The sequence below is a fragment of the Eulemur rufifrons genome, chromosome 9, assembly GCF_041146395.1.
Source record: "Eulemur rufifrons isolate Redbay chromosome 9, OSU_ERuf_1, whole genome shotgun sequence".
Classification (NCBI taxonomy): Eukaryota; Metazoa; Chordata; class Mammalia; order Primates; family Lemuridae; genus Eulemur; species Eulemur rufifrons.
In genome coordinates, this window is record NC_090991.1 from 39,867,941 (window position 1) to 39,890,063 (window position 22,123).

Genomic DNA, 22,123 nt, shown 5'->3' on the forward strand with positions numbered 1-22,123 from the left:
AGAGGTTTTTAGAAGTTTGGGCAGGAACAGGAGGGGGTGGGTGTTGAGGGAGAGCTCTGGGACAGGGCCTGGGTCTTCTTCACCCCTTCAGGTTCCAGGAACCCAGCCAAGGGCTGTGCAGGGAAGGCTGTCTTCCTTAACTGCAGAGGAAAGCCGTCCCTAACCCTGGACGGAGCTGAGGGCTCAAAGTGGGGGGCTCCCCCCGACTCCCCATGACAAGCCCTACACTGGGAGAGTTTGCATGATCAGGGCGAACCCTTGACCCTAGCAGTTCGTCCCCTCTAGTTCCCCAGGGCAGTGCCTTCTGAGTGAAAATGCATCTGTTCTCCAACTTTGCAGAGTCCTTAGTGGTCTGACAACCCAAGGTGAACAAACTGAATTGAGAAAGTGCAAGAACAGTAGCAGAGATCAGTGTGAAGGTAGGTTGCCTATGGAATCTTTAGGGCAAAGGAAGATAGTTCTAGAAAGGGCAAACAAGCTGGTTTCCAGGGTCTTTCCACATCAAACCTGTTGGGTCACCCCTGCCCCCACCTTCATTGATTCCAGTGACCAGACAGCAGTCAAGCCTTTGTTTTTCACTTTATTGTACAAAAAAAGGGAAAACAAAACTTCCACAGTTGGCCTGAAGCTTAGGCAGACAACTCTAAGCCACTCCCTCCCACCTCCCATGATACAAATTCAAGTTGTGGTTGTTGTTGAAACCTACAAAACACTCCTTAAATATTAGAAAAAAAAGGGGGAACGGGGGTCCTCTCACCCCAGCCATTCCGTCCCAGTGCCAAAATGCACTCAGAGTGACCTCTTACAGCACCAACACCCCCACCCCCACAGCCCTGTTCGTACTGTAAGAATTTTTCAATTTTTAAAACAGGGAAAAAAAGCGCCCCATTCAAAGTTGTTTTTAAATGAAAACACATTCCACTAAAACACAACAGTGCAGGGGCATTCAAACAAGAAAATGGGGTTCTTTGCAGGGGCTCTTGGGAAGAAATAGAACCTATAAACCCCTGTACCTGATTCCAGGATCAGGACAAAGGAAGGGGAGTGGGAGTGGGGAGTGTGTCCCCCCACCTCCAGCACCACAGTCCAAGGCAAAGCAGAGGTTGTCTCTGCCTTCTTTTGGGAGAGGGACCCACCAGGCCTCTTTGGGGCTGAGGCCCCTCACCAGCCCCGCCTCCTCGGCAAGAGTCCCCACTCTTCCCCCAGTCCTTGGCTTTCATTCAGAGGGGGAAGGTGGAAAAGCACAAAGCCCCAGTAGGTTACTGACATGATTGTAAAAACAAACAAAAAAAGAAACCCCTAAATTTAGTCAACAAAAAAATTAAATCCACAGAGATAAGGTGGCTTGGCTTATTAAGAGTCAAGGAATCAGGGTACCACAAAATTTGAGATGGCTGGGAAGGGTTACAGAGACAGCTGCAGAAGCAGCTTTTGCAGACTTCCCCAGCTGCGGGGTTGGGGGAGGAGGGAGCAGACCTGAGAAATCAAAGGAAATGAGGGCAGCTGGAGGACATGGGGAAGGCAGGAGGGATGTGTTAAGAGCCCTCAACACATTTCTTGAAGCCCAGGTTCTGAGCCTAGGTTGGCCAGGCTGACCCCTCAGTTGAGCTGGGGAGGCCTTTTCCACCCACATAAAAGCTTTAAGGTTCACACCATCTTCCCCCTCGTCCCCCTTCCTGCTGGACAGAGACCAGCACAGCTCAGACGCCTATGACCCTGGCAGAGGGAAACTGATCTAGGAAGCATGGAAGAATGGCTTCAGTACACTTCCCAAAATGGAATCAGAGACTGGGCAAAGCAGAGGATATGGAGAAAGGGGCAGCCTCAGCCTGTTCCCACCAGGGTCAACACCTCCCTGGCCCTCACGAACCCTTTATCCAGATTCACAAAAACCGAGGTGGGCTCCAGGACAAACCCCCTTCCACACACGCACTCGCACACATCCACAGGTGCACCCATGCTATGTACAGGACACACACACACACACACACACACACACGTCTCACCCACTCTTCCACACGCATCAAGACCATTTTTAAAAAGTCCCAAACCTACCCCCTAAACCCTCCCTCTCCCAGAAATGACAACAGAGACGGCAGCCGAGATCGGTAGGAAACGTCTCGTTGACAGCTCAGAGCTTAAAAAAAAAAATATATATACACATATATAAAAAACACTTCTGCCCCCTCCCCCATGAGTGGGTCCAGGCAGCTCCTTCCTGCAGGGGGCAGGGGAGAGGGCCACCAGGGCAGTGCCTGTTTTCTCAAAGGCACCTGCCCTCCTTGTCCCACATGTTCCCTGCCTCCAGTTCCAGTGCAGGGATCCAGGCAGCAAGCCCCTCTGGGAAGGAAGGGGTCTTCCCCAAGCTTCCACCCCACCTTGGGTTGGGCTGCAGGTGTGGAGGGCCTCCTTGAACTCTTTGGGACCCCCCACCCCCACTCCTCGGTCCATTGTCCATGCCGGAACCGCAAGTGCAGAAGTGGGTGGGGTGGGCCGGGCCGGTCCAGTGCTGGCTCAGTCTGATGGATGCTCTCCCTGGGGGACCCCCCCCCCAGGGCTGATGTCTCTTGAGGCTGTAGAGTCCTGGCCTGGGCTCCTCCAGCCCCCTACCCCCACCGTATTTTGTTTAAAAAAAAAAAAAAAAAAAAAAAGAAAGAAAGAAAGTGGGGGAGGCCAGGGGGCAGGGGACAAAACATGGGGGAGAAACAAAGGTGGTCAGTTGGGGAGGGGAGCTCCTGGGCTCTCCCTGGCTGCCCTGGGTGGGCTGAGCCTCAGTTGGAGTCAGAGTCTGAGGAGTCCCCTGAAGAGGAGGAGCTAGAGCTGCTGCCCTCAGACTCGTTGTCTTCATCCTCATCGTCATCCTCATCATCATCCTCGTCCTCATCATCCTCCTCATTCTGCGGGGTGGGGGTGAGAAAGGCTGAGCAGTCACCAGGTGGCCCTCCTTGCAGGACCCAACCCTCCCCCTCCCACCATGCCCTGTCTGCCCCACCTCGTCCCCATCCTCGCTCTCGTCTTCACTGCTAGACTCGGAGGAATCCCCACCATCCTCGGAGGAGTCCCCATTCTCATCATCATCCTCCTCTTCATCCTCATCCTCGTCATCCTCATCCTCTTCATCATCCTCCTCAGACTCCTTGGAGGGATGGAGGCACATCAGTGGTCTGTCCCGTCACTCTAGGCACCTACCCCCTGTCTGGGAGGGGCTCCTTACCGACTTGGACTGCAGGGTAGTCCGGCTGGACTTGGGGTTCGGGCCTCGCAGCTTGGTCATGCTCTTACGTTTCTGCAGGGCAGGATGGGGACACAGAGGGGGCAGCATGAGTCTTAGACTTCCTAGACCCCCAAGACTCCCACCCCACCGCTGCCCTGCTCCTGGACTCACATTGGAGATGTACTCTTTGTATGCTGCACGGTCCTGGGGAGACAGACTCTGGGGGAGACAGAGCAGGAGGTGAGGGTTGGAACGCTTCCCAGACTATTGCCAACCAAGCCTGCTGACCCAGTACGGGGCGGCGGGCTGAGCGTGCACACATCATCACCCCATCTTTACCCCTCCCAGGCTCCCGCAGATATTGAGTCTCTGCAGCGAACCCCTGGGATCTGAGAACACAGCTCCAGTATTTCTGCTTCTGATGCCCTGAATCCTTCTCTACCCTATCCTGTAGCAAGACTATTGGTTTTCATGTTGCTCTACCAAGATGGAGGCTCCAGTTAGGACCTTCCTCACCTCAGAGAAGTCCCCCTGTGATGACTCACATAACCTGGCATCATCAACCCTACTCCAACACCAAGCCCTCCAGCACTGAGGTTCACCAAACTTCCGGAACACCTAATCCCCACTATCTCCCTGGGTCCTTGGCCAACCTGCCTGGATAGAAGGGGAAGACACAGGTGATTCTCCCCGTTTACAGATCTGACTGCTCAACCAAGGTACAGAGGGGATGCTCAGAGGCCAGGATCCAAGCCAGAGTCCAGGAGAGGTTCCCTGGTCCCAGCTGGAGGGAGGAAAAGGCAGTCCGATTTGGGTTTTCCTTCTTACTCTGTGACCTTGGGCAACTTACTCCTCTGAGCCTTGATTTCCTTATTTTTAAAAGGGTGACAATAACTGTTACTCTATAGGACTGCTGAGGCACTGAATGAAATCACGAATGAGGACCAGCCAGGACAATGCCTCCCTCTACCTCCCGAGGGTCCCTTGCCCTCTCACCTTGACCCAGAGGTCCAGGTGCACCTTGTACTGCTTTTGCTGCTCCTCTGCCAGCTTTTTGTAGTGCTCCTTCTGGCTCTGGGAGATGCGCTGCCAGCGGCTGCCGATCTCCACCATGCGCTCTTTCAGTGGCAGGTGGTTCAGTTCCCCGTTGGACAAGAGCTCCTGGGAGAACTTCTGGTAACCGTTCCTGGGAGGTGGGGGTGGTATAGGGAGGGTCAGGACCCCAACAGAGCAACCCTCCAGCCCCGACCCCCCACCCCCAGGGTGGGCTCCAGCTCCCAGGCTCACATGGGAGGCTTCTTGGGTTCTCCCTGGAACTTCATCTTCTTGGAAGAGTTTGTAGCAGCCGGAGGTGCCCGCATTTCACTCAGCTCTCTCTGTGGGGAAACCCAGAGAGGTCACACTCAATGCCCTCCGCCACCCCTGAAATACTGCTGCTTTCTGCCCCACGCCACCAGTGCCTTAGCTGGCTCTGCTTTTCTGTGACAGGGAGGGGAAACAAGCGCAGCCAGGGAGCAACTTTCTAACAACTCACATCCTTGTCAGGCTCTCAGGTTTTGTTTTTTTTTTTGTTTTGTTTGTTTTGTTTTTTATTTGAGACAGGATCTTGCTCTGTCACCAGGGCTGGAGTGCAGTGGTGTCATCATGGCTCACTGTAACCTCAAACTCCTGCCTCAGACTCTGCCTCTGGAGGAGCTGGGACTACAAGCATGTGCCACCATGCCCAGCTAAGTTTTAAATTTTTTGTACAGACAGGGGTCTCACTATGTTGCTCAGGCTGGAGGCCCTGCAATTTAAAGGTCCTTTCAAAACTGTACTAATGTTGTCACCCCCATCTCACTGATGAGAAACAGAGGCTCAGAGAAGGAAATTAGGAGACTTGCTCAGGGTCACACGCCAAGGCTGGGACTTTTGGCTCGGAGCCGCACACAGTGAGGAGAGCTGCCCACCCAAAGGGGAACCTCCAGGTTTTGAGTGCAGTGGGTGGCCCCAGCCACCTTCCCACCTCATATCGCTTTTGGTCTTCAGCTGCCTTCTTAATCCACATTAGTTTCTCCTTCTTCTCCATGTTATTCCAGGTCATCTCCATGGCTTTTAAGGCTTTCACCCGGTCGTTCTGGGGAGAGACGGGTATCAGCTGAGGGAGGAGGGGTCCCCTGGGGCTGGAGGCTGCAGTTACGACCCTTTTCCCACACCCTGCCACCTTGAAGCGGGCCAGGTAGTCGCCGATGACGCTCTGCTGCCAGATCTCCTCAGCTCTCTTGGGCGACTCGGGCAGCTTGCCGCGTTCCTCGCGCTCCCCGCCGGGCTTCCTCTCCGACTGCGCCTTCAGGGCCGCCTCCCGGGCCTTGTACTTGGCCTGTGGGGATGGCCCGGCGTCATCCTCCCGGCCACCCCCAGGGGGCGCGCGCGCGCCGTCCAGCCGCGGAGGCTCCCCGTGGGAAGGGCCGATGGGTGGGGCCTAGCGGCGTGGGCTGGTGCAGATGTCTCCCGCCTGGGGCTCAGCCCCCGCCCGAGGCCCTGCTCCCCAGGGAGCCGGCAGCCCTCAGCTGACAGCTTCCCGCCTTCCTGCTGGCTGGGCTCCCGGCCCCACCATCTGAGCCCAGGCACCGCGTGGGCACCCAGGGCAGGGGTGCGGCCCCCCGTGGGGAGGAAGTGGCCCTGGCAGCCCCCGGGGGCTCTCCAAGGCAAGCCTGACCTTCTTCTTCTCAGACAAGTCGTTCCACATTCGGGCCAGCAGGCGGGTCAGCTCGCTCTCCGAGAGCTCAGGACGCTCCTCCTGCAGCTGCCGCCGCTTCTCCTCAGAGAAGATGAACATGGCTGACACGGGCCGCTTAGGCTTCTCGGAGCCGCCCTGTCAGGGGCCGAGAGGGTCAGGGTCGGGGTCCACAGGGTGGTCGCGGAGCCCACCTTGTTCAGCCCACCGGCGCGCGGGCCCGCTGCTCACCTTGCCACCTTCCTGGGCGGGCTTCTTGGAGGCTGGGCTGGTGGCTTGCTTCTTGTTGATGTTCAGCATCTTTTCCTCCCCCAGGACCCGCTGCTGCTCCTCCTCAGGCAGGCTCTGGTCGGGGGAGAGGAGCGCGGGCTGCATGCCGGGCTGCCGGGCTGCATCCTGCCCTCTCAGGGGCTCCTAAGGGCTTTGCCTGCCAAGCTCCAGTCCGCTCTGCCCACTGCCCCACCAGAGGAGCACTCACCTCGAGAAAACGGAGCAGTTCCACCTCGTAATCTTTCTTTTTCTGGAAAGTGAGAGGAGTCGGGGTCAGTCTAGGGACAGCCTCAGCAGAGATGCTGCAGTACTCGGGAGGCCTCCGGAGCCCGGGTGCAGCTGTGGCTGCCTCCATAGAGATAAGCATGACGTCTGGGCTGTCTGCCTTGCAGGCCCAGAGGCTAAGCCCAGCCCAACACTGAGTTGGAACCAGGTGCCCAAGGCACACATGCCACCAGTGACTGGCTGACCCTGGTTGGGGTCAGACTTCATGCTTCATACACCCAAGATGGGTCCGAAGCAGGCAGTCCCTGCCACAGCTCACCTGATCGCACTTCTTATGGTAGGCGTCCTTCTCCTTCTGGGAGAGCAGCTTCCACTGCTGGCTGCACAGCACCATGCGCTCCGTGCTGGGCACGTCCTTCATGTTGGCCATGAGCTCTGCGCAGTACAGTGAGTAGCTGTTCCTATCAGAGCCAGCGGGAAGGGAGGTGCACCCGTGAGCAAGCAGGGCAGTGGGCCTCCTCACCCGCAGAGCCTGGCTCACCTCCCCAGCTGCCCACTTGCCCACCCACCCCAGGGAAGCGCTCACGGAGGTGGCTTGGTGGGTCGCCCGTCAAACTTGTCCTTGAGCTGGCGTTCAGCCTTGGTGAGGGTGGACTTGGTGATGCCCTCCTCGCTGATGTTCAGCTCGGGGTGCTTCTGGATATAGTCCCGCATTATCTCCTGCAGAGTGAGGTGGGGGTGGAGGGCAACGGGGTGTGGGATTAGCCAGGGGAGGGGCAGGGGGAGAGCCGCTGGGGAGGGGGGGCAGGGAGCAAAGCTGGGGGTGGCCGTGTGTCAGCGTGCCACACGAGACATGATGCCCTGCCCTGCCCTAGCCTGAGACCTCATGGGGGTGGGGGTGGGGAAGGTAGGGGCAGAGGTGAGGGGCCCAGAAGGCCCCTCCCCCGATGGAGAGATGGGGAGTGACGCCTCCTGCAGAGCGAGGTGGCCACGGAGTCAGAGGGCAGAGGCTCGTGAAGAGCCGGATGGGGAGGAGCGCAGCGGAAGCCTAACCTCGTACTCCTTCCGCTGCTCCAGGGCCTTATGAATCCATTTCAGCCTCTTTTTGTCCGAGAGCTGAGACCACTGCTTCCCCAGGGAGTCCTTCACCTCCTTCGTAGTGGCCTGCAAACCAAAAGCCGTCAGACACACACAGGCAGCCAGGGGAAAGGGGAGGGGGGTGGGGGGCACAGAGGCCCCCGCCCCCTCAGGCCACAGGAGGTCACACCAGTGTCCCCCACAGGCCAGGAGGGGAAGACGGAGAGGCGGGGATCCCGCCTGGGTGCAAGGGACAGGCTCATACACACACGCACACACACGCTCGCTCGCCAGCTGGCCCAGGCCCTGTCCATGCAGCCCACCCCTGGGGAGGGGCCTCCTCTCCTGCTCCCCTGCACCATGCCCGGCCGACCTGGCGCGGCTCCCCCCTTGCCACCACCGTGCGCCCTCCGCCCCCAACCTGGGCCAGACACTCACATCTGGCCGAACTTTGAGATACACCTTCTTCTCATGAGTGTACCACAGCTGCTGGGGGGTTTTGGGCTTCTCAGGGATGTCCGACTTCTTGGCGTTCTGAATTAAGTCGGGGTGATCCTCTCTAGCCAGGGCACGGGGAGTGAGAGTCAGCCGGGGACACTGCCAGGTCAAACCCAAGCTAGCTGTCCCCCCAACCCCCCAAGCCTCCCTGCCTGCCCCTGGCCCTGACACACTGAGGTCCACATGTGGCCCATCCATCTGGAACCACAGCTGGCAAGCTCCAGGCTCTGCCCAGGGTTAGCCTATCCTGTCATACCCAGTGCCCCAAGGCCCTCTTCTGGGCTCCACTGCCTTACCTGAATCGGGCCAGGTTTCGCTCGAACTCCTGTTTCTCCCTCTGGAAGTCCTGAATATATTTCATCTGGGGGAAGGAGGGGACGGGGTCATCCGGGACCCAAGGCCTACCTCTCAGCCTGAGCTACAAAAGCTACCCAGAGCCCCGCATACCAGCTCTTCCCGCCTCCCCCCAGCCCTGTGACTCGGGGGAGTGGAGGATGGCAGCCCGCCTTCCAGTGGGATGGGGGCCACAGACCAGACATGGTGGCTTATAACCACACAGGGTGAGCCACAGGGGTCTCTCAGACACTCAATCCCACGTCCCATTCTCTCCTTTTATGAGAGTCCCAGAAGGGGGACATGGCATCACCTAGTCCAACAGTGGGCAGTGTCAGGGCTGGAACCCCCACAATGAGGAATCAGGTGTAGGTTTTGTCCCTATTGCTCCCTCTTCCCATTGTTTGTGGCAGCTGATACTCGTCTGCTCCCTTAGAGGTGGCCCACAGGGAACGGGCAGGCCAAGTCCTACTTCCAAGACATGAAGGGAGACTGTGTTAAGGGGAACCCAGAGTGAAGTCTTGCAATGGAAATGGTATCCTGTCTCCTTAATTTCTGGGTCTCCAGCTGCCCCTTCCATTCCTTCTCAATTCTGACACCATCACTTTCTTCCCTGCCTCCAATCCCCTCCTCCAGCTCCTGCAGCCCTCCCTCCCTCAGCCCACTCATTCTCTTCTGCCACCTGGCTTCCCTTCCCTTCTCTTAGCCTCACCCTCCCTTCTTCCCACCCCCACCTGACTCCCTGCCTGCATCTTTCCTACCTCTCATCCTCCCTCCCCTGCTTCCTTTCCAGTCTCTTCCCCTTCCTCATCCACCTCCTGTCCTGGCTCCCACTCAACTTCTATCTCTTCTTTTTCCCCAGGAGGTTCTCAAGAGTAGCACTGGAAGGTGCCAGGGGCTCACAGCAGCTAAGCCCAACCCCTGCCCATCACAGACGAGACACCAGGCCTAGAGAGGCAGTTCCACTTTCCCCCGTGGTTCCCACAGAAAGCCAGGAGCAGAGCCCAGCCTCCTCTGCCCCAATCTTAGTCCTCCTCAGACAAAACTGCAGTTTTTACAGCCATAGATCTGGTCACCCTCCACACGCAGATAAAGACCAGACCTAGAGAACTGAAGTGACTTACCAAAAGCCCCACACACAGCAATTCAGTGGTAGAGTCAGGAGAACAGGCCCAAGTCTTGTGTTCCCCACCCAGGCCAGCACCTTTTCCACGCTACCAGTTTCTTCTGGCCTTCTCTGGTTCTCAGACCCTTTGCCTCTTGGCCTCTCCCTCCCGTCCTGTGAGTGTTTGAGTGTTATGTGTACAGTCAACTGTCCAACCTCATCCACGGGGTCAACAGCTCCGGCAATTCATACCCCTGCTTGGCATGGGCAGCGGTCGTGCAGACAGCTGGTTTTACCCAAGCAAGCTGGCTCCTTTTTCGGGTACAGCACCAAGGACATGTGAGTCTGTAGCCAAGGTACTCCAAGCAGGAAAAAGGGCTACTCACAGTGTGGCTGCTGGTGCCACCTTTTGAGAGCTGGCTGTGTACAATTTTGTTTTCTCTCCAAGCAGATGTGTTTTTTGTCTCTCCCACTACCTTTCACTGACATCTAGCCCTGGCTCCGTCTTACCGGCCAGCATCTCTTCTGTGTTGATCTCTCTCATTAGCCCATCTCACTCCTGTCCCATCTACAGGGCTCCTTTAGTGTTTTGCTGCTTGTCTCTGAAAGGGACTCCTGAGCTCTGTGCTTGACTGTGGCCACCCCTGCCTGGGAGGCTTGGGCAATCTCTGCTCAAGGTTAAAGCCCTCTGATGGTCTAGGACAATGCTCCAACTCTGCAGGGGACAACAGGAGGCCAGGAGGGACATGTGTCCTTGGGTGAACATGTGTATATAGGGGAGGGAACCCATTTAACACATGGACATGGCTGTAAGAGCATGGACTTGGAGTCCAGGGTACTAAATCTAAGTCCTGCTCTAGCATCATTAGTTGTGTGACCTGGGACACTTAACCCTCCTGCACCTCAATTCTTTGCCCACAAAATCGGGATAACTCTTTTTCCTGGGGTTAGCTTTACGAGGACGTTGCAAATAGCAAATGAGATCATGATGGAAACGTCACAGTGAAGAACTGCTGTGCAGGCAGTGAAGACACAAGTATGGGAGAGGAGCCGTACGAAGCAGAATGCTAGGAGTTGTCTGTTGGGGAAAGGTTGGTTTGATTTCCATCTGTGATGGTGCCTGTGCCTGACTGTGTGTGGGCTTGGGAGGAGGCGATCAGGTGTGGCTGCCCAAGCTCCTGCTCTGCTGCGCCGACTCACTCATGACCCCGAAGTCAAGTCCCTCTGTCTAAGGCCTACCCCTCAACTGACCCACACCACACCAGCTGCTCCCACCTTAACCCCCCTCTCCCCCTCCTTAACCCCCCTCCCCCCACCTTCTTCTTCTCCGGAAGCTCCTTGTATTTCTTGGACAGAATCTTGGTTAGGTCCAGGTTGCTCATCTCAGGGTGGAGTTTCGCATACTTGGCCCGCTTCTCCATGAAGAAGCGGAAATAAGGGGTCAAGGGCTTCTTTGGGAAGTCTGGGTGTTTCTGGAAAAAGGGACAAGGACATAATGGAGGTAAGAAGACACCATCTATTCTTTGGACCATTCCTTCTCTACCCATCATGCGCCTTGTTCTGGTAACTCACCTTAAGTTTTTTGCCTTTGTAAGGATTTTTAACATGTTCCTGAGCATCCAGGATCAATTCTGTCAATGTACGGAACTTCCTCACCTGGAGGAAGAAGTGGGAGTGGAAGGGGAAGTTGGGAAGAGGGAAATGCCACACAGAAGCATAACCCCATTTTCCAACAGGTCTCCTCTATTCTCCACTAGACTGAATTTACCAAAGGGAGAGAACAGAGGCCAAGAGCCACACAATGCAGGCAGCCCAATGCCCAGGCACTGGCCCGTGCCTACCGCAGGGCCCAGGCAGCCAGTACACACCAAAGGGCAGCAACAAGGTGACTGCCTGACCTCAACACGGTTGTCCATGCCAGCACTTCATTCAATCCCAGAACAGCTCAGGCAACAGAAGCTCCAAGATGGTAAATATTCAAGGCCACCCACATAGAAAGTGGCAGAACTGAGAACTCAGTTCTGGTGGCCACTGTTGTCAACTGTGCCACCACCCAAAATAGACAAAGGCAGGTAGAGAGCTAACAAGCAACCACACACGAACACCCCTCTTAGTCTTTTTCTTTCCTGTTTACACGCCTGTTTCACTTCCCCTATCAGAAAGGTCAAGATACGGGTATGCATAGATGTATTTGAGGAAAGGGGGGATCGGTTACCTCATTAGAAATTTCCACCCATTTGAGCTTGCACATGTCTCCAGAAAAATCTTTAAATGCTACTTTTTCCCAGTCCATATGTGATTCGGTGGTTTTGAACTTGGAGCTGTCATTGGATGGAAGGTTGTTCTTCATGCATTCCAGCAAAGTGAGCATATCTTCCTGGGACCAGCGGTCTGGAGAAGGTAAAGAGGCCATCATGCCTGGCTCATGCTACCCTCCCATCCGTCCCCAGTCCTTGAGTGCTCAACATTTCCTCCTTAGAGCATCTCAGCCCTTGGTTTCTTCCCATCTGAAGGCATAGACAAGACATGGCCCAGCCCTAAGGAAACTGTGGCCATATTGGGATTCCAGTCCATACAGTGTCATACCTAGAAAGCCTCAAACCCAGGTCTGGCTTGCTTCAAAGCTATTGTCATTTCTAACATGCCAGGCTGCCACAGGCTGCTGTTTACTATAGGGGAAGAGTGGTGGAAATGAAGGTACAGTGATCTGGGGCCTTCTGGGAATGCAGCTAGGTTATCACAGAGGGAGGGGGCCGGGCATGGTGGCTCACGCCTGTAATCCTAGCACTCTGGGAGGCTGAGGCAGGTGGATCGATGGATCCTTTGAGCTCAGGAGTGCGAGACCAGCCTGAGCAAGAGTGAGACCCCCGTCTCTACTAAAAATAGAAGGAAATTAGCTGGACAACTAAAAATATATAGAAAAAATTAGCCGGGCATGGTGGCACATGCCTGTAGTCCCAGCTACTCGGGAGGCTGAGGCAGAAGGATAGCTTGAGCCCAGGAGTTTGAAGTTGCTGTGAGCTAGGCTGACACCGTGGCACTCTAGCCCAAGGAAAAGTCAGACTCTGTCTCAAAAGAAAAAAAAAAAAGAGAGAGGGAGGGAAGTAGGGAAACATATCTAAATGTGTTGCCAAGTTCAAGTCTAAGTTCTAAGTGGATACCCTAAATGTGCAAGGACTGAGGATAGAGTGTGGGCAGTAGGGAAAATCCATGCAGATCTCTCCAGCACAGCTGGAAGCCAACATTAGAGATACCGCCCTCTTCCAGCATCTCAAGGTAGGCCAGAGGAGAATCTCTGACATATAAGAAAAAGGGGATGGAAATGGAAGAACCACACAGGGCAGCTCTGAGAGCAGGTAGGCAGGTGGGCAAAGGCTCTCAGGGAGGCCTCTCTGCTCCAGGAAGACCTACAGAATTACAAGTTGTCTTCTCAGTCCACTTCCTCAGGGAGGCGAAAAAGGGGGTCTGGACCAGCTATTTTCAGCCACTGAAATGCAGCCCCTGAGAGCTCCAGGTGTCTCTGGAAGGTGAGCTAGGAGAACAGCTATCCACAGCCAGAAGTCAAAAGGGCTCTTCATTTTCATTTGCATCTGGTAACCTGGACCAGGGTTTCTGCAGAGTGGGTCACATAATCCCCCCAGAGCCATAATCCCCTCTCCCCTCAATGTGCCACAAGCATTGCCAGATGCTCAGCTTCATCCTACACTCCACCCCCACACAGACTGGATCCCTGCTGGATGAGGTAGGGGTCTAGTATATATATATCCCATGGCTTGGGGCCTCAAACCACCATGGCACCCTCTCATTCCATCAGCCTCCACAAAAACCTTGTCATCTTAATAACAATAAAAAGCCCGAGAAGCCTTCCCAACTCCCCTCCTCCCCCTTCTTCCACACTGATCCTTCCTCCCATTCCAGGACAATGGGCTGGGACACCCTTCAGGCTGACTGGGAACCCCAGAAGGAAGACCTGCACAAGCTCCCTCCACCTGCCTCTAACATGGAGGGGAGGGGAATGGCCCCAGGCCAAGTAATTTGGATTTACCCAAACTCCAAGTGTGAGGGATGCTTGACTCATAAACACTCCAGACACCTTCTCCCCCCAGTTCACAGAATGCAGACTGGAGAACTCTTTAGAAGGGGAGTGAGCCCTGCAGACAGCACGTGGGAAAGAGAATTTAAGTTTAAGAGGGCTGGAGGTGGGGGCCCCTACCTTGGCCTTTGGGTGCGGCCATTTCCAGGTCTGTGGGACAGTCAGCTTCTCCGTTCATCCTCCTGCTGTCCAGCCACCTCGGTCGTGCTGGCCGGGCAACCCGGGGTCAAAGCCACCTCACCCTTTAAAAGACATACCAGACCCCACTCAGGCAGGCTGAGAAGTGAGGGACTTTCTATCCCCTCCCCCAAAAGGAGGGGGCCTCAGGTCCACACTCTCTGAAAGACCCAGCCAAGACCCTATTAAACTTAATGGGTTGGTGGGTGCGGGAGTGCACCCTTCTACTTCTAACCCCCTCCCTCTGCCCCTGCAGCCCGGCTCCGCGGCGTGCGCCCTCCCCTGCCCACGCGAGAGACTGCTCCCAGCTCCCGCGTGCAGCTAGCACCCGCCCTCCGCCCTCCTTACCCCACCCCGGCCAAAAAAAAAAAATCTCCTCCTCGGAGCGCCCGCCCCGGGGAGGCCCCAGGCTGGAGGGCGGGGGAGGAGGAAGGGCGGGTAAAGGGCGCGCGCGGCCACGGAAGCGGGCACGCGCCCCAGTCTCCTCCTCCCGCCTCCCCCCGGCCGGTTCCCCCCGCCTCCGCAACCCGGCGGGGACCCGGACGCAGCGCAGCCGCCGCCAGCCCCGGAGCGCAGCGGCCGCACCGCCCCCGGGGACTGGATCTGGATTCCCGCCGCTCCCCCCTCCCGGGTTCCCACCGCCGTCCCCGCCCGCCCAGGCGGGCGAGCAGCCGAAGAGAAGCGGCCTAGCCTGCCCCCCGCCCCCGAGCCACCCACCCCGGCCAGAGGCGCCGCCACCGCCCAGCCACCCCGACGCGCAGAGGAGCCCGGCGCAGAGGCGCGACCGCGGCGGGAACCGCCGCCTCCTCCCCCGAGCCTGCGGCCCAGCCCCGCCGGCGCCCCCGCCCCGGCCTCCGGGGAGCCGAGCCAAGGAGAGGGCGGGAGGACGGCGGCCGGGAGGCGGGGGCGCAGCGCTCACCGGCCCCGCCGCCCCCTCCGGCGGCCGGCAAGAACTGCGCCTGCCGGCTCGGAGAAGCGCGGGCTTCTCAGCCCGCGGCCCAGGCTCGGCTCGGGCCTCGCTTCCTGCCCTCCCCTCCCCCGGCTCTCGGCGTCCTCCCCAGTCCCCTGGTCCGTTCGCGCCCAGTCCCCCGCTCGGAGGTCGTCCCGGGTCCCCACCGGGCGTCCACCGCACCCGCTGTTGGCTCCCTGCCTTCCGGCCCCGACCCCAGCGCGCGTCCTCAGCCGCCTCGGTTACCCGGCGCAGCGCGGCCTCCGGGCTTCCCGCTCCGGCGGCTCCCTCCCCGGCTCTGAGCGGCGGCGCCCTCCCCCGCTCGGCCGGGCACAGCCGCAGCTCCCTCCCGCGGCGGCAGCGGCTCCTCCTCCGGGCGAGGCGGCGGCGCTGGGGCGGCGGCTGCTGCTGCTGTGGCGGCGGCGGCGGCTGTGGCTGCTGCCTGCTGCTCCTCGCGGCGAAAAGCACAAAGCACAGCGCCCTCCGCCTGCAGGCAGCCCGCCCGCCGCCGGCCCCGGCCTCAGCTCGCACACCCCCCGCCGCCGCCGCAGCCTCCGCCGCCGGAGCGGGGAGGAGGAGGGAGAAGGGAGGAGGAGGAGCGGGAGGGGGGCGGGAGAAGCGGGGCAGCGAGCGCGTCCTTCCCCGTAGAGCGCACACCGACCCCCGGGGAGCGAGCGCCAGCCCGCCCGCCTCGCCGGCTCCGCTCCCTCCCACAGCCTGCCCGGGCGGGCTCCGCGGGGGGCAGCTGGGAGGAGGGGCGGGAGCTGGGGGGACCCGGGCGGCCGAGGCGGAGGGAAGGAAGGAGGGGAGGGGGGTGGTGGTGCTGGTGGTGGCGGCGGCGGCGGCTGCTGCTGCTGCTGCCGCCGGGGAGGGGGGGCCGGGGCAGGGAGACACGCAGCCGCCCGGATGGCGGCGGGGCTCGGAGCCGAGGCAGGCGGGCGCCGAGAGCGACCTCGCCAGACCCGCGGGGGAACTAGCAGGCTCCGCCGGTGCGGAAGGGAGGGCCGAGGCGCGGCCGCGGAGAGAGTCCCCGAAGGGCCCCCCGGCGGCCGCGGAGGCTCTGGGGGTGCTCGCAGACTTACTCTGGAGCTCTCCCCCAGGCCCTCCCAGCTCAGGCTCGGGTTTTCAGGCCAGCTTTCACCCGCTCCCCTCTCCTGCCTCCCGGAGCGGGCGGTCCGCACCCACCCTCATCCCCCGGAGCGCAGCCGCCGGCTTGGGGCGCACGCACGCCGATCGCAGCACCAGGCTTCGGCGCCTACCTCGCGGTGCCCTCGCTGCCGAACGGCACACACGAAACTTGAAAAAAAAATCACCTCTGACCCCCCCCAAAAAATCCCCTTTGCTCCTTATATCCCGGAAACGGCGAGGGGGCGACGGGCTCCGGCGGAGGAGCCGCTCTGGGAGCCGGTTCAATCCAGCCCGGCATGGCTCCCCCGGCCTGCCCGGGCGCATGGAGATCCGCGCAGCCGCCTCTCGTAGCAACCCCTCTCCCCCGAAATCTGCGGCGCCGGGGCTCACTTACCGAGCGTGTGGATGGGAGCGCAGGCCGGGGGCACCTGGGGGCGCGGCGGGCCGAAGAGCCGAGCCGCAGCTCCGCCGCAGCCGACGCCGGGGCAGCGAGTCGCCAGACAAAGCCCGAGATGGCGAAGCGGAGCGACGGCTAATGGCGAGCCCCACGCGCCGCGCTCCGCCCGCCCCGCTCCGCCCGCCCGCCTCGGCGCAGCGCAGCGCCGCTCCGAGCGCTCGCCCGTCAGAGCCGCCTCGGCGCTGCCGCCTCCCGGGCCACCCCGGCCTCGCTGGCCCCTCCGCCTCCTCCGGGCGGCTCAGCCTCACCCCTTCCCTCCCACCGCTCTAGGGGCTGCACGAAAATAAAAAAAGAAAAATGCTTTTTTTCCTTTTTTTTTTTTTTTTCCACAGGGCGGGCGTGTTGAGACTTTTGGGTCTTTCTGCCCCCAGCTCGCACTCACCTGCGGAGCCGCCGGGAGGGCTGGGGGTGGGGGCGCGCGGGGCTGGAGCCGGCGAGCGCGGGTTGAAAGCCAGCCAAGCTCTGCAGCGCCCGACCCGGGCGTGTACGCCGCCGCCAGTCCCCGCAGAGAAATCGTCCTCCTACCCCCGCCTCCATCGCTCTGCGTTTCTCTTCCAATCAGCCGGTCGCTTGGTGGCTCCTCCATTCTCCGGCCAAGCCCGCTGCCTAGAACGAGCTCCACTCCTCCATCTGCTCGCCCGGCTCCTCGCTCCCCTGCCGGGGCCGGCGAGGCGGCGTGAGGCCGGAGGGGGATTTGCGAGGGAACCTGCCTGCTTCCCGCTCCCAGTGCTCCATCCCCGCTGTCTCCTGCCTCCTGCTTCTCTCCTGCGTCTTTCCAACTCTCCCCTGTCGCCACTGGTGTGTGTCTGAGTGTGTGCGCGTCTTTTTTTTTTTTTTTTTTTATTGCTCTTCGCTTTTGCAACCCTGAACCCAAAGGCGGGGGTTTACCAAAAAAAAAAAAAATATATGCCAAGAAAAGAAGCTCTTAGATTTGCAACACATCGGAAAACCGAGGGAACACCCCGCCTCGTCCGATCTCCGTGCCCCGCGAGGGCCTTCCGGGTTTTAGAGCAAGCCTCTTGTCGTTCTCAATGCCCCACAGCTCCGCTGGGTTTAGGATCCGAGGAGTCAGAGCAAAAAGTTCTCCCCCTCTGTCGTAGTAATGGGTGTCAGGGTGGGAGTTAGGATTTTTCAAGCAGCAGCAGCCATCCCTCCTACCCTGGCTTCGGTAACTGGGCTGCGGTGGGGATAAAGAGCAAAATCCCGCTGGGCTTTCGGGAAGAAGCTTGGAGGGCGGGAGTCAGAACCCGGAGACCGGGCTTGGCACATCTACCCTCGGTCTCTACCTCCTGTCCCCTACCAGCTCCCTCTCTAATTTTTTTTTTTTTTCCCCTCTCCTTTAATCTAATTTCTTCCAACTCCACCTTTGTTGTTACCGGCGTCACGCCTGGACCAGCCAATCCCCGCCACGCAATCAGCTTGTCAAAAAGGCTCGGCCAGCCCTGGGAAAGCAGGCCGCAGGCGCTGCCCCCCGGCGGTGGCGGGGAGCCGCGAGGGGAGCCCGGCACCCTGGCCTCGCCGCCGGAGCTGCAGCGGGGCAGCCTCGGGCTAGGCCTCCCCCAGTCCACTCTCCTGCGTGCCGGGACGGAAAGGCCTGGGCGAAGAGGACCGTCTGCCCTCCTACTGCCACGGCTGTGGTGCCTGTCTTTACCTTCCCTTCTCGGAGGAAAGGTTATCAGGAGAGGACACAGGGAGGCAGAAGACAGTGTAAAGGACGCCTGCTTTCAACAGGCAGCCTGTGGTCTGGGCCTCCGCTCCCGGGGCAGCGCCATTGCTCCTCCTGGCTCCCAGGCGGCCAGTCTCTCACACCAACAGTGCTGCTGCCACCATCTCGGCCAGCTGGGTCATCCAGCCCCTTTGGTTTCTCCCCGGGGCGCGCAGCCTTCGTCCCTACACAGCGTGCATCGCTGCTGCTGTAATTCCTCTTGTCTCCTGGGAGAAGTGAGATTCCTTTCCCAGGACTTGCACATCCCACTTCTGCCACGTTTCACAACAGGGAGGAAAACCCTGTCAAGATCAGGTGTGTCCGGTTTCTTTAGAGGGCACAGGCATGTAGAAGAGGTGGATTTACCATGATGCTAATGAAGTTTAAGCTTCAAGGCCCTGTACGTAATTTCGTATTCATCTTTTTTTTTTTTTTTTTACAGAGCCGTCCTACCCTCCTCAGTTGTACACGTTTCAGCTCCACAAACCCAGATCTGTGCTTGAAACATACACAGGGCATTTGTGTAGGATCAAGCTAATTCAAGCTGCACTGAAATTGAGCATGCAACTGACTTTATTGTTTTGAGTGGGAAAGAGCAAAGGATTTGGAATTAAAAGTCCCGGTTTCCGCACCTTAATAATGTGTGTATCTGAGCATATCCTAACCTACCTGGTCCCAGATTCCATATCTGTAAAATCAGAATTTTACAGATCAAGCTAGTAATCCTAGCACTCAGAGGCTGAGGCAGGAAGATTGCTTGAGCCCAGGAGTTCAAGACCAGCCTGGGCAACATAGGTACACCCCAGCTCTACTTAAAAAAAATATATATAATAACAATCCTATTTACTCCACTTTCCTCATCAGGGATTGGAAGGTCAAGTGAGATGATATATATAAAACTGTAAAATACTCCAAAGGCCAGGCACAGTGGCTCATTGCCTATAATCCTAGCACTCTGAGAGGTAGAGGCAGGGAGATGGCTTGAGGTCAAGAGTTTGAGACCAGGCCGGGCGCGGTGGCTCACGCCTGTAATCCTAGCACTCTGGGAGGCCGAGGCGGGTGGATCGCTCAAAGTCAGGAGTTCGAGACCAGCCTGAGCAAGAGCGAGACCCTGTCTCTACTAAAAATAGAAAGAAATTATCTGGCCAACTAAAACATACATAGAAAAAATTAGCCGGGCATGGTGGCGCATGCCTGTAGTCCCAGCTACTCGGGAGGCTGAGGCAGTAGGATTGCTTAAGCCCAGGAGTTTGAGGTTGCTGTGAGCTAGGCTGATGCCATGGCACTCACTCTAGCCCGGGCACCAAAGCGAGACTCTGTCTTAAAAAAAAAAAAAAAAAAAAAAGAGTTTGAGACCAGCCTGAGCTAGGCGAGACCCCACCTCTACTAAAAATAGAAAAAATTAACCAGGCATAATGGTGCACGCCTGTACTCCCAGCTACTCAGGAGGCTCAGGAATTTGAGGTTGCTGTGAGCTAGGCTGATGCCATGACACTCTAGCCTGAGCGACAGAGCGAGACTCTGTCTCAAAAAGAAAGTAAAATAAAATGCTTCACAGATGTCACTTGCCACGTTACAGTGAGAGAATCTGAGACCCCAAGAATGTTCCAAATCTTCCACACGCAGATCTGGAGTCCAGGTGTCCTGGCTCCTGGCCCTGAACTTCTTGGCTGGGCCAAGGGGCTTTTCGGTAAAGTGCTTTAGAATAAAACAGGACAAACATGAATCATAAGAGTGATTATTATTGATTCCTTGGGCAGCAAAATTCATGGCTGGCATGCTTCCCACTTGGAAACCAACTGCCTTGTTTTACATCTGTTGCGTCGGTGGTGAGGTCAGGAGTCTAGGACTCGGGCTACAGGCCAGGGCGTGAGGGAATCTGCCCTTGGCCCTTTTTCTTTGCCCTGTTCCCAATTCATCTCTACCCTTCAAACCAGCACTCCAGTTTACTGGCTTGTGCCTTGAAGCAGAGCCTCAGCACTCAATAACCCCAGCCCAGGCTGGTAACAAAGCATAATCCTAGCTCTGCAATCTCCACTTGGCCCCTGCCCTTCCCCAGGTTGCCAGCATCTAAGCCCCAGCTCATATAAAACCCCAGAGTGCCTAGAATGCGTTAACCAAAGTGTGGTACTTGAATTCCTGGTATACAAGGAGTAACTTTAGATGGTATGCAGGTATTATTTTCGGAGTTTATATATATGTGTGTGTGTGTGTGTGTGTGTGTGTATATATATATATTTTTTTTTTTTTTTTTTTTTGAGATGGTTGTGCTCTATTGCCCTGGCTAGAGTGTAGTGGTGTCATCATAGCTCATTGCAACCTCAAACTCCTGGGTTCAAGTGATCCTCCCACCTCAGCCTCCTGAATAGCTGGGATTATAGGTGCATGCCACCATGCCGGGATAATTTTTTCTATTTTTGGTAGAGAGGGGGTCTTGCTCTTGCTCGGGCTGGTCTCAAAGTCCTGACCTCAAGCCATCCTCCCTCCTCCGCCTCCCAGAGTGCTAGGATTACAGGTATGGGCCACTGCACCCAGCTCAGAGTTATGTTATTTTTAATATATTTTTAATGTATATTGGAAATGTTCTGTTTTTAAATTTTTATATAAGATAGTGGTATAAAGACTCCTTTCTTGGGGGCTACTGTCTCATTTATTTTTTCATTTTGTATTGCAATATATCTTAGAGACAGTGCACACATTTTAAGTATACAGGTTGATGAATTTTTACACATATATACACATAGCATACACATTACATATGTATATGCCATGTAACTGCTACCCAGATCAAAATATTGAACATTTCCAGCACTTAGCCAGTTCACTCAAAGTTAATAGTCCCCTCCAAATGTCATCAATATTCTGAGTACTATCACCATAGACACGTTTTGCCTGTTTTTGTAGTATTCCATTGTATGGACATACCACATTTATCTGCTCTACTTCTAATGGACATTTGAGTTGTTTTCAGTTTTTGACTATTATGAATAAAGCTTCATGGAACATTCTTGTACATTTCTTTTGGTGGATGTATCTATTCATTCCTTCTGGGTATATTTCCAGGAGCAGAATTCTCACATCATAGGATATAAATATATGGAACATTAATAGATACTGACAAATGATTTTCCAAAATGGTGGTAACAATTTACCCACCACAACCATCACCACCGCTAACACAGTATATGAGTTCCAGGTGCTCCACATCTTCACCAACACTTAATATTGTCAGTCCTTTTAATCTTAGCCACTTTGCCCTGGACATAGTGAAATTTCATTGTGGTTTTAATTTGTATTTCCCTGATAACTACTGAAATGAGCAGCTTTTCATATACAAAGCCTTTTTTTTTTTTTTTGAGACAGAGTCTCACTCTGTCACCCTGCGAGAGTACACTGGTGTTATCATAGTTCATGGCAACCTCAAACTCCTGGGCTCAAACTATCCTCCTGCCTCAGCCTCCAGAGTTGCTGGGACTACAGGTGCGCACCACCACGCCCGGCTATGTTTTTCTATTTTTAGTTGCCCAGCTAATTTTTTCTATTTTTGGTAGACACAGGGTTTCACTCTTGCTCAGGCTGATCTTGAACTCCTGGGCTCAAGCAATCCTCCCCCCTCAGCCTCCCAGAGTGCTAGGAATACAGGCATGAGCCACCTTGCCTGGCCCAAAGTCTTATTTTTAAATATTTTGATTTGAGTTTTAAAAGTAAATTAAGGGGCCCGGGCGCGGTGGCTCATGCCTGTAATCCTAGCACTCTGGGAGGCCGAGGTGGGCGGATCGTTTGAGCTCAGGAGTTCGAGACCAGCCTGAGCAAGAGTGAGACCCCATCTCTACTAAAAATAGAAAGAAATTATATGGACAGCTAAAAATATATATAGAAAAAATTAGCTGGGCACGGTGGTGCATGCCTGTAGTCCCAGCTACTCGGGAGGCTGAGACAGGAGGATCTCTTGAGCTCAGGAGTTTGAGGTTGCTGTGAGCTAGGCTGACGCCACGGCACTCACTCTATCCTGGGCAACAGAGTGAGACTCTGTCTCAAAAAAAAAAAAAAAGTAAATTAAGGAAAATAAATATATTTAAGTAAACAATAGTGTTAGTGATAAGATCTGGCAAAGATCATTAAAGTGATGGGTGAGTGAAGTTTGGAAAACTCTGTGGCTGTACTATTCAATACAGT

General features: G+C 56.5%; 1 protein-coding gene across 8 annotated transcripts; it reads right to left on the reverse strand.

Moving 5' to 3' along the window:
- Positions 1-568: 568 nt before the first annotated feature.
- On the reverse strand, positions 569-16,741 carry UBTF (upstream binding transcription factor). Of its 8 annotated transcripts, none has more exons than XM_069482697.1 (21): positions 16,625-16,741; positions 13,652-13,773; positions 11,654-11,829; positions 11,011-11,094; positions 10,755-10,910; positions 8,297-8,361; positions 7,941-8,061; positions 7,479-7,589; positions 7,012-7,145; positions 6,745-6,886; positions 6,409-6,450; positions 6,162-6,275; positions 5,913-6,068; positions 5,418-5,573; positions 5,220-5,330; positions 4,502-4,590; positions 4,211-4,400; positions 3,386-3,433; positions 3,215-3,286; positions 2,993-3,136; positions 569-2,897 (listed from the first exon to the last, which is right to left on the reverse strand). In XM_069482697.1, the coding sequence occupies exons 2-21, from the start codon at positions 13,707-13,709 to the stop codon at positions 2,772-2,774; spliced, it is 2,295 nt and encodes a 764-aa protein (XP_069338798.1). In that variant the 5' UTR covers positions 13,710-13,773; positions 16,625-16,741; the 3' UTR covers positions 569-2,771. The 8 variants fall into 8 exon arrangements, with proteins under 8 accessions (XP_069338798.1, XP_069338797.1, XP_069338805.1 ...); XM_069482696.1 differs by lacking the exon at positions 16,625-16,741 and adding an exon at positions 14,904-15,125; XM_069482698.1 differs by lacking the exon at positions 16,625-16,741 and adding an exon at positions 16,180-16,375 and having other exon boundaries at positions 624-2,897.
- Between the last annotated feature and the right edge of the window lie 5,382 nt (positions 16,742-22,123).

What these genes read in the sequence shown, in the direction of transcription:
- UBTF (XM_069482697.1), bottom strand. Translation starts at nt 13,709, where the DNA reads ATGAACGGAGAAGCTGACTGTCCCACAGACCTGGAAATGGCCGCACCC. An exon ending in AAGACCAAAAGCGATATGAG is followed by an intron (nt 4,591 to 5,219) that starts GTGGGAAGGTGG and finishes GTTTCCCCACAG; the next exon opens with AGAGAGCTGAGTGAAATGCG. An exon ending in AGAGCGAGGATGGGGACGAG is followed by an intron (nt 2,898 to 2,992) that starts GTGGGGCAGACA and finishes CCCACCCCGCAG; the next exon opens with AATGAGGAGGATGATGAGGA.